General features: G+C 47.6%; 1 protein-coding gene across 1 annotated transcript; it reads left to right on the top strand.

The window, feature by feature from the left end:
* Positions 1–295: 295 nt before the first annotated feature.
* On the top strand, positions 296–10746 carry Rbfa (ribosome binding factor A). The gene is made up of 6 exons (XM_059246473.1): positions 296–585; positions 3061–3280; positions 4393–4505; positions 7588–7672; positions 9539–9612; positions 9966–10746. Exons 1-6 carry the CDS (start codon positions 422–424, stop codon positions 10357–10359), a joined length of 1050 nt encoding a protein of 349 aa, XP_059102456.1. The 5' UTR covers positions 296–421; the 3' UTR covers positions 10360–10746.
* Positions 10747–10953: the final 207 nt, after the last annotated feature.

The following is a 10953-nucleotide window of genomic DNA, read 5'->3' as shown; positions in this document are numbered from 1 at the left end:
CGGAGAGGGATGTTGAGTTTCCAGCAAACCATCATGCAGTTCTCAACTCTCTTAACTCTGGCTCCAGGGGGGATCCCACGCCTTCCTCTGGCTTCCGGCGGCACCTGCATTCACCTGCATTGCGCAATACACGCCCTACCTGCTTTCATAGAAATAAATAACAAAATAAATATTGGTTAAAAAAGAAAAATGCTAGGTGGTTTGGGCCCCAGGCCACACCGCTCACTGTTGGCGCCCCGCCCCCGTGCAGCCATCACTCCGCGGCGTAGCCCCGCCCACATGTCGGTTAGCCCCGCCCACACGTGGCTGTGGTCTTCCGGTTGTCCGGGCACCCGCGGTGGCTTTAGTCGTCTGAGGCTCTCACGCCCGTCAGTCGTGCTCCCTCCCACTCGTGTTTGCGGGCCACGCGCCCCGAGGAGGAATGTGGACCGGGGCCGCGGGGCTGAGGGGCTCCTGCGCGCGGCTGCAGGCCCTGCGGGGCGGCCATGCGGCCGCGCTTCTTCCCAGCCGCTCGCAGGCCCTGCACACCTCGGTCGCTTCCTGCGGCAGCAAGAACTTGCTCAAGAAATTTGCCTCGAAAACCAGGTATGCAGCGGCCAGGGTGCGCTGCGGGCCCGGGCGCCTGGTACACGGTTGGATGGAGGCGGTTTCCGCAGGGGACAGATGTCCACGAGGGGCTGGGTCGGGACCGTGGGCATAGATGTCTGTGGGGACGGGAGCGATGCTATTTAAAGTGCAGTTTAACTTCGATAATTCCCGCGTTCCCACTACACTTTCAGGTTCTTTTTATACAGTGTTAAGCCTCCTGAAACCTCACATTGCATACATTTTTGTCTTAATTAGATATTTTTAATAATATATGATAAAATACTTTGATTTCGCGGGGCGGTGGCGTCGCACGTCTTTAATCCCACTCTGGAGGCAGAGGCAGGGGGAATCTCTGAATTCAAGGTCTACAGCATGAGTTCCAGGATAGCCAGGGCTAAACAGAGAAGCCCTGTCTCAAAAAACAAAAACAAAACAAGAAAATGATATTATGATTTCCACAGTATCTTAGAGCATACTAAATGTGATAAGCCAGTTTATATTTGGGGGGGGGTTGTTTTAACAAAAGATTTTACAGGTGGTTTTAGGTTTACTGAAGAAGTGCATAGTTCTGAGACTGGCCTCAGATTCTCTATCAGAACTGATGTTAATGTGGTATCCTTAATGCCCTTTCCTATTCAGACATGGTAGCTAGACTGACATGTTCAGTCTTTCCCCGTTTGACAGCTCTAACAGTTTCGGGAAATCCTGGTTGGAAGTTGAGTGGTTGCACACCACTGCGATTTGATGTTTTCTTCGTGATTATATGTGGGTTGTGGAGTTGAGGGAAAAGTAACAGAGGAAAAACACCATTTTATCAAGGGCATATTTAGTCACTGTGCTCACCACTGTCCTGGGGTGTTAGGTGTCCCTTTTTGTCATTTTTGGTAGGAAGTTGCTGTGTGTAGTCCCTGACCTTAAGAGGTGAAGAATTGTGATCGTAGATTATTTGGAGTTCTTTGTGGGAGATGTGCCCCTTCATTTACTCATTCACCAGTATGGACTAGTGGTTATCAGCTATTATTTTATTTTGTTCAAAGTGTACCACCTTTGTTCATCATCAGCCCTCTCAACCCCTTTGTTTCCTTGATATATCCCATGTTTAGTGAGTCTTTCTGACATTTCAAGATGTCCTAAGTTCCTCTTACATGTGCTCCCTCCCCAACCCTAAGAATCAGCCATCCTTATGAGGAGCCCAGGTTACTGTGCTGGGTCTGGGAGCCAGGTGGGCTCAGGAGCCGGGTGGGCTCACGCTTTTGTTGGTATATCCAGACTTCGGTCCCTCTACTTGTGAGCATTTGTCCTCTTTCCCTACCATCCTGGAAGTCCCTTCTGTTCTAACAGGAGCAGTGAGACTTCCCTCAGTCTCCTAACTGTTCAGGCGAGCACTTCGGAACCACCAGCCTTTATTTTCATGAATGACCAATGAGCCATAGCGCTTTCGTGAAATTTGGAGATAAAATCTCAAGGCCCTCCCATATTCCCACTGTAGATAGTCACAAGTCAGAATTACAAGGTTGTGTTAAAACTGTCTTCTGTCCCATTCCCACAGCCATGTTGTTGTCCACTAAACTTCAGTGGTTGTTAGGGTCCCATTAACATGCCCCATACCCCATGAAAGCACCCTACACTTGAAGTGTCAGTCTTTTGACCTAGTTCATGCAACTCTTTTTTTTAACTTTCATAACTATCCCATCTAATTATTAAAAAAAAGAGACACCCCCCCCTTTAAAAGATTTATGTGTATGAGGTTATGTTTTTTTTTTTTTTTTTGTGTGTGTGTGTGTGTGTGTGTGTGGTTTTTCAAAACAGGGTTTTTGTTTTTGTTTTTAGTTTTTTGAGACAGGGTTTCTCTGTGTAGTTTTGGTTCCTGTCCTGGATCTCACTGTGTAGACCAGGCTGGCCTTGAACTCACAGAGATCCACCTGGCTCTGCCTCCCAAGTGCTGGAATTAAAGGCATGGGTCACCACTGCCCGGGCTAAAACAGAGTTTCTTTATGTAATCCTGCCTGACCTGGAACTCACTCTGTGGACCAGGCTGCCTATGACCTCACAGAGATCTGCCTGGCTCTTTCTCTAGTGCTGAGTTTAAAGGCATACACCACCATCACCACCCAGACTATGTATATGAGTTTTAAAGATTTGCTTATACCTTTAATCCCAGCACTCAGAGTCAGAGGCAGGTGATCTCTGTAAGTTAGAGGCCAGAAAACCAACCAACCAACCAACCAACCAAAAAACTATTTATTTTATGTATATAAGTGTTTTGGCTGCATGTATGTTATGTGCACCATGTGCATGCCTAGTATCTGTGGAGGTCTGAAGAGGGCGTCAGATTCTCTGGGAACAGTGATTTTTGAGATACCATGTGGGAACTGAACCCAGGTCCTCTGAAAGAGTAACTAATGCTCATAACCACTGAGCCGTTTCTTCAAAGCCCCCCCCCCCCATCTAATTTTTGTTTTCTTGATATAGAAAGAAGTTTTGGTATGAAAGTCCATCCCTAGGGTCTCACTTGACTCACAAGCCATCCAAGTTTGAGTTCCTCACAAAGAGCACCTTAAAGAAGGCCAAGAAGGAAGACACTATCCGCCTGAGAGCCCTCAATGGCCTTCTCTACAAAGCACTGACAGAATTGCTGTGCACTCCTGAAGTGAGCCAGGAGGTCTACGAACTGAATGTGGAGCTCTCCAAGGTGAGCACAGGTCAGCTTGGGGACAGGGCACAGGCTTAGTATGAACCCATCATACCTGAGGTCTTAGTTTGGGGCCACAGAGGTGGTGCAAACTCTGATTTGAGTCAGGGGACAAGGTGCAGAAACAGAGCTTTTTTGTAGCTTGAGAGTTTTCTCTCCAGGTCCCACCAAGCCCCGGCATTCCCTTAGCCCACTTATAAAATAAACACACAGACGCTTATATTATTTAAACTGCTTGGCCATTAGCTCAAGCCTATCATTGTCTAGCTCTTACTCTTTTTTTTTTTTTTTTTTTTTTTTGGTTTTTTGAGACAGGGTTTCTCTGTGTAGCTTTGCGCCTTTCCTGGGACTCACTTGATAGTCCAGGCTGGCCTCGAACTCACAGAGATCCGCCTGGCTCTGCCTCCCGAGTGCTGGGATTAAAGGCGTGCGCCACCACCGCCCGGCTAGCTCTTACTCTTATATTCAGCCCATTTCTATTAATCTTTACTTTGCCATGTGGCTTGTTGCTTACTGGTACCTTACATCTTCCTTGTCCTGGCGGTGGCTGCAGTCTCCTCTCCGCCTTCCTGTTCTCTCAATTTTCCTCTCTGCTAGTCCCGCCTATACTTCCTGCCTGGCTATTGGCCAATCAGTGTTTTATTTATACAGAGCGATATCCACAGCACTTTTTCCTTGCTTGGGTGAGGGACCGGGACTGCACAGCACCAGCCAGTGTGACGAGACAAAGCGTTAGAAGAAGCTTAGGGATGTGGTGAGGATTCGCAGTCTTTGCTTTCATAAAGCGAGTGAGGGTCCTCCATCTTTCCTAGGTGGGGTTGAGTGGAAGAAGAAATAGTTGGCAGTTGTTCATTTCCAATTCCCTGCATCTGGAGAGGTTGCCATGCAGTGATGCTGTGGGGCACATGGGGTTGAATTGAGAGAAGGGTCAGTGAGCTTGGGTGTCTGTGACTCTACTTCCTCGCCATGAATGCTGTGGTCTCCGGCAGGCATCACCAGAATAATCTTCTGGGTGTAAGAGGCGAAAGAAGCTGTAGTCCTTATCCCCGATACACTGTGTGAACGGTGAAGACTGTAAACCTAAAGTAACTTGCAGTTGGGGTGCACCTCAGGTCTCTGTGACTTCAGACTTCTCCGCCTGCCGAGTGTACTGGAAGATAGGTGTCTCTGCAGACCAGAACAGGCACACGGAGGCCGTCCTGCAGAGGAGCGCTGCCTACATAAGGTGATGGTGTTCACTTTCTGCACGTACTGCCTTCTGCCTCAACCTTAACTGGCCTGGCTGTTTGTAGGTAAACTTTTAAAATTTCTCATTGAGGATTTTTGTTTTTAAGGAAAATCTTGGAAACATTTCTGTATGTAGACTATAAGTTACATTTTCCTAGAAGACCTAATCTAATCAGATTTCTCAAAAGTTTTATAGGGCTCCAGAGGTCCTTTCAGGGCTCTCTGAGGCAAGAATTATTTTGACAGTACTAGGAAGCTCTGTCTGCCTCACTGTGCGAAGTATTCCTAGAATTCCTTATTGTGCCTCTGCCCATGCTTACACAGTGCCTCTGTCACCTTAAAGTATCCTGGATGAACAAGTCAAAAAGTAAAAATACAGCCGGGCGGTGGTGGCTCACGCCTTTAATCCCAGCACTTGGGAGGCAGAGGCAGGCAGATCTCTGTGAGTATGATGCCAGCCTGGGCCAAAGGGTGAGTTCCAGGAAAGGTGCAAAGCCACACAGAGAAGCCCTGTCTCAAAAAAAAAAAAAAAGGCCCTTGAGCCAGGTGGTGGTGGCACATGCCTTTATTCTCACCACTCAGGAGACAGGGGCAGGTGGATCTCTGTGAGTTCGAGGCCAGTTCCAGGATAGCCAGGGCCTACACAGAGAAATCCTGTCTCAAAAAACAAAAACAAACAAAAAAATTTGCTCTTAATGCGCGCACAAACACACACACGCGCACAAACACACACACACAGAGCTAAAGGAATGCCTACATCTGCTCAAGTGTAGGTTTTTGGCAAACATCTCTGAAGAAGAAACAAGTGAATCACTACAGAACAAACAGCTGGTCATGCCCAATGCTGGTAGCAAAATGTAACCTTCCAGAATTTGAGCAGTTGTCATCCTCCGTGAGCTTGATAGCTTGAAGAACTCCACGGCTCTTCTTGTGGGGTCATAACTTCACAGTGCTACACAGTACTGAGTGGGGTTTTGACCTGGTTGTCATCTAGCACACAAGATTGTAAAGCAACACATGGGGAGAAGGTGCATTAACCTGCTAGACCCTGCTGCATTTTATTGTGATGCTTAATTTGTCAGGGTTTACGGAGGGTCAGGGATGATCCATGTGTTGCTAAGGACTATTAATATATTTCCTTTCCTCAGTTTCTTATCTGTGTGAGGCCACAGTTCTATGTGCATCAGTAAAAATAGCAACAGGAAGCAGATGCAGAGTGGAGCACTGACTGGCCTCTGCTGAGCTGGGCCTCAAAAACGTGCAGACACAAAGGCTAAGCCCCTGCTGCCAGTACTTGAAAAGTCACTTTTTCATTACATGTCTGCCAGCACTTGGGAGGTCTATTATGGAGGGATGCTGCTTGCTGGCTTGCTTCCCATGGCTTGCTCAGCCTGTTTTCTTATAGAACCCAGAACTGCAAGCCCAGGGATGGCACCACCGACCGAGGGCTGGGCCCTCCGGCTGGGCCCTCCCCCTTTGATCACTAAATGAGAAAATGCCTTACAGCTGGATCTCATGGAGGCATTTCTTCAACTGAGGCTCCTTCCTCTCTGATGGCTCTAGCTTGTGTCAAGTTGACACAAAACCATCCAGCACATTCAGTTTATTCAGTTTGAAAAAAGAGGCAGAAACCCAGCTGGTCACAGATCTCAGAGTTGGATGCTTCCCACATACATCCAGTATTGGTGAAATTATTAAGGCCACTCCACGCAGTTAAAAGGGAGGTTTATTTTGTGGGGTAACTTACAAGTGAAGGGATAGGTAGGTTGCAGGGTCTGGGAAAGGTGTAGTGCAGTCCGGCGGTGTTCTCTGGAGAACTCTGCTCAGTCTACCTCCAGCGTCCAGCGTCCAGGGTCCAGGAACCAAGAGAGCCGGCACATCCAGATCTCGGGTCTTCCGGGTCCTCTCTCAGCCCCGCCTTGTAGGCGTGACAGTTACCGAAGCCTCAATGGGGGCTGGAACTTCCAGATCAAAGCTGGAATGGCTACCCACTACATCTCCCCCTTTTGTCTAAATAAGAAGGTTCTAACCTAATACAAGACTATATACAAAGGAATAGTTATCAAATATTGTCCAGGAATAATGAGGGATAATGACCTAGATAAGATGGAACTACAACCAATGCAAACAATATCAAGCAAGAAACACATACTAAAGTCCAGAGAAGTCTAGCACGTGGGTAAATGGCATGTTACAAAGATCATTCCAAAAGGTGTCCTATCCTAAAGAACCTGAATCTAATACTTAATATGTTCTAAGATATTTTATATATATATATATATATATATATATATATATATATATATATATATATATATACACATACACTAAGTTGTAACTGTAACTGCTAGTCTTCAATCCCATCAAAGACCTGAGAAGGAATATAATGCTCCTCCCTGTAGCTCTGCCCCTCCCTTCACATATTATTCTATCTCAGGAACCCATGTGTGGGGCTTCATCCAGCATGTCTGTTTGTCCATCTGTCTGTGTACTGTCTTGTGTTCTCTGCAAGGGTCACTGGGCATCCGCTTCCATAGAGAGTGTCTGCAGCTAGCAAAGAAGGACCAATTTCATCATTTACTGTTAACCAAGCATGGTTTTGGTTGGACGCAGTTAGAAAGATACCCAAGTTGAATGCCTCTTTGAGACTATTGCAGCTGCCCAGAATTTGGTGTCAAAGTTTCAAGGGATTGCAGGGCCTAGACCTCGTGGCTGGTCTGTATCACATGACTGAGCTGTACATCTCTAGCATGCTGGGATGTCAGGTGGGAGTCCTTTCAGGGAGTATCTACTGAGTACAGGATGCTGTAAGCCCGTAGTTAGAGGCAGCGCTCCAATCCAGATAGCTTCCTCATTGGGAAGAGTGAAGACCAGCCGTGGTGTGGAGCATCTTCATCTCTAGTGATGAGGCAGTTTGAAAAGGGCGTCTCCAGAGCTTCGCTTCTCCCTCTCACTTGCCTCCCCTCCCCTCCTCTTCCTGCCTCCATAATGAGCAAGTCTCCCTTGCAGCCTGGAAACTTGGTGAGTCTGATGTAGTTTGTGTTTAGATCCTCTCCACTAAATGTGTGCTCTTTCCTCAGGCACCTTCTGATGTCTCAGCAGACCCTGAGAAATGTTCCACCCATAGTGTTTATTCAAGACAAAAAAGACATCATTCTGGCTGAGGTGAGCTTTTTAAATAATTAGCTCTTTCGTTTTTTGTCTTTCTTTTTAAATCTCATATACATCAGAACAAACCTTTTTTTATTTATTAGTTTGGGTTTTTGTTTTGTTTTGTTTTGTTTTGTTTTTGTTTTTGTTTTTGTTTTTCAAGACAGGGTTTCTCTGTGTGTAGCCCTGGCTGTCTTGGAACTTGCTCTGTAGACTAGGCTGGCCTCGAACTTGCAGAAATTCTCCTGCCTCTGCCTCCCAAGTAATGGGATTAAAGGCATGCGCCACCACCACCCTGATATTTATTAGATTTTTAAAAATGTTATGTGTGCTGGGCGCTGGTGGCACACGCCTTTAATCCCAGCACTCAGGAGGCAGAGGCAAGCGGATCTCTGTGAGTTCGAGGCCAGCCTGGGCTACAGAGCGAGTTCCAGGACAGGCTCCAAAGCTGCACAGAGAAACCCTGTCTCGAAAAACAAAACAAACAAACAAACAAAAATGTAAAAATGTTATGTGTATGAGTGTTTTTCCTCTATGTATGACTGCACCACGTGTGTATATTACCCTCTGAGGCTAGAAAAGGGCATTTGATCTAGGAACTAGAGTGTGGGTGCTGGAAATTGAACCCAGATCCTCTGGGAGAGCAGCTACCATTCCCAACCACTGAACCATCTCTCCAGTCAGCCATGTTTATTCACTTTTGTGTGTGTGGGTATCTTAGTTAGGATTTTTATGGCTATGATAAAACATATGATATTATGATGATATGATAAAATACCATGACCAAAAGCAACTTGAGGAGGAAAGAGCTTATTTCAGCTTACAGTTCTATATCACAGTCCATCACTGAGAATTCATGGCAGGAACTCAAACAGGATTGTAGTAACTGACTGTGTAGGACTGACTGTGTAGCAGTATCGCTTATCACCTTGCTCCTCATGACTTGTTCAGCCAGCTTTCGTATACACCCGAGGACCGTCTACAGTGGCCCCAACCACAGTGGGCTGGGCACCCCCATCAGTCCCTAATTAAGAAAATGCTCCTCAGGCTAGAAAATACATTTTCTCAGTTGAGGTTTCCTCTTCCCAAATGATTCTGGCTTATGTCAGGTTGGTATAAAGCTGGCCAGCACGGTGGGTGTGGAGGTCAGAGGACAATCTTCTACCATGTCTGTCCTGAGGATCCTACTCAGGTCTCCAGGCTTGGCCTCAAGTGTCTTTACCCACTGAGCCATCTCCCCTGCTGAAATAATTAGCTTTTTATACTTTTATACTTTATAGTCATTAAACTTTAATGAATACGATTTTAAGTTCCAGTTCATTTACTTTATTTTTTTAAGACAGTCCTATTTTGTAGCCCTGGCTGGCCTAGAACTTGCTTTGTAGACCAGGCTGACCTAAGCTCTCAGAGATCTGACTGTCTTCTGCCTCCTGAGTGCTCCCGCTTTTGGTTCAGTCCTCTTGATCCCACAGAGTGGGCCCCTGTGGCTGGGACTGACCTTCATGTCTGTTCAGGCCATGCTGGAAGCGTCCCTTTCTCAAACACTCCAATTCTGTGGCAAAATGGAGTCCTTTTGCAAAACTACTTTAGAAACTAGTAAATAATAGTTACTCAAGTCATCCAGTGTTTACTTTCCGCATAGACTGGTCTAACGTTACAAGTTCTAGAAGCCTCAGGCATTGTCGGGGAACTTGTGGCAGGTCAGAGTCCAGCAAGGGTGTGAGTAGTCACAGACATCTGTCACATCACTGCATTGAGAAGCATCTGCAGTGGTATTAACTGAAGCCATGGTACTTGCGCTGGGCTGTGGGAGAGGCTGTGACGCGGTCCTTGGAAGTAGAGGGAAAGAGCTGTGGCCTGCCACCCCTGCTTTCCTTTCAGGTAGATCGGTTACTGGCGGTGGCTGACTTTGGACCCCTGGATGAAAAGGATGACTTGCCACAAGATGGTTTGAGGTGAGACATGTGGGCATCCTTCTCATCCCTGTGACAGATGCTTAGGCTACAGCAGCCACTCAGTCTGTGCCTCCACTAGCCCACATTGCCCCTGTGGTACCTGCCGTGGGTGGGTCTAGCACATGTCCGCATAGTTCGGGGTGGCTGCCCACACACCACCATGTTCAGGTGAGGAAAGCTGGGGATGCACACATTGGCCATCCCAGCCTCTGTCTTGAACTCTGAAGAACCTAAACCAGGATCCCCTTTCCACGTCCCTGTCACCCTCAGCAAGTTCAGAAGTGTGAGGAGATGTAGCAAGTGTTCTATGCACTCCCTGGTGACGGCTTCTCTTCTCCCCCCTCACCTCCCAGGAACCCTGATGCCCTGCCATCACATGACGCCCTCGAACCAGCCGCACACCCAAATCTGTGTGGGATCGACCACGAGGCACTGAATAAGCAGATAATGGAGTACAAACGCAAGAAGGAGAGAGGGCTCCTGTGTATGAGCCTGGCACAACCCTCAGGGCGGGAGCAGGCGCCTGACCTGACTCATGTGCTGAGAAGGAGAAAGAAGACATCGTCCCGCCGGCACCAGGACACTTCCCCCAGAAGCTTCCTTTTGGGTGAGGAGGATGAGGACGAGGAGGAGGACAGCACCACAGAGTATGAGTGCCAAGCCCCTGAGGCAGAAGAGGAGTGGGGAGCAGAGGCTAGAGGTGACGGGCTACAGCAGGGGCTCTGTGGCAAAAGAGAGCAGGGGTAGGGGTGAGGTCTCAGTGCTGCCTGCCCTGCCTGTGGGTCAGACTGCAGAGTGTGTGGTCTGTACTTGAGAGACGGTTGATGAGGCAGAGCTCTTGTGGAGGCCATCCTTAGCCGCTTGCCATTCAGCTAGTTGTACAATTTCCTGTCCTGTCCCACTGGCTTTTCTTCAACATTCATGTGTAACTGAAAAATAAATGACATCCCTGAGAGACTCACAGACGTGGTACATCTTACCTCACGGTTGCCGGCACAGGCAGCCTGGCCTCAGCGGCAGGAGAGTTCCACACAGGACCCATAGGCCTCCATCTGCAGATCTCCACAGCCTGTTAACGGGGCTTGGCCCCTGGTCCCTGGATGACTTCTTTCTTAATAAAATATTTTGTATGTATTCTTTGAGAATTTCGTACATTTGTACACTATATTTTGATATATCTACTTCTTTTATCTCCTTCTAGCTCTTCTAGGATTCTGCCCCTAAGTCTCCCTCCCAACTTCACGTCTCACAGAATCTAATTTGTGCTGCCCATGTGTGCAGGGGTGTAGGGCCATCACAGGTGCATAGTAGCCTGCCGGGGGCTACATCTGTGCTGCCCCC

Source organism: Peromyscus eremicus, chromosome 19 (assembly GCF_949786415.1).
Source record: "Peromyscus eremicus chromosome 19, PerEre_H2_v1, whole genome shotgun sequence".
In the NCBI taxonomy this organism is placed as follows: domain Eukaryota; kingdom Metazoa; phylum Chordata; class Mammalia; order Rodentia; family Cricetidae; genus Peromyscus; species Peromyscus eremicus.
This window is presented reverse-complemented; position numbering and strand designations above follow the sequence as displayed.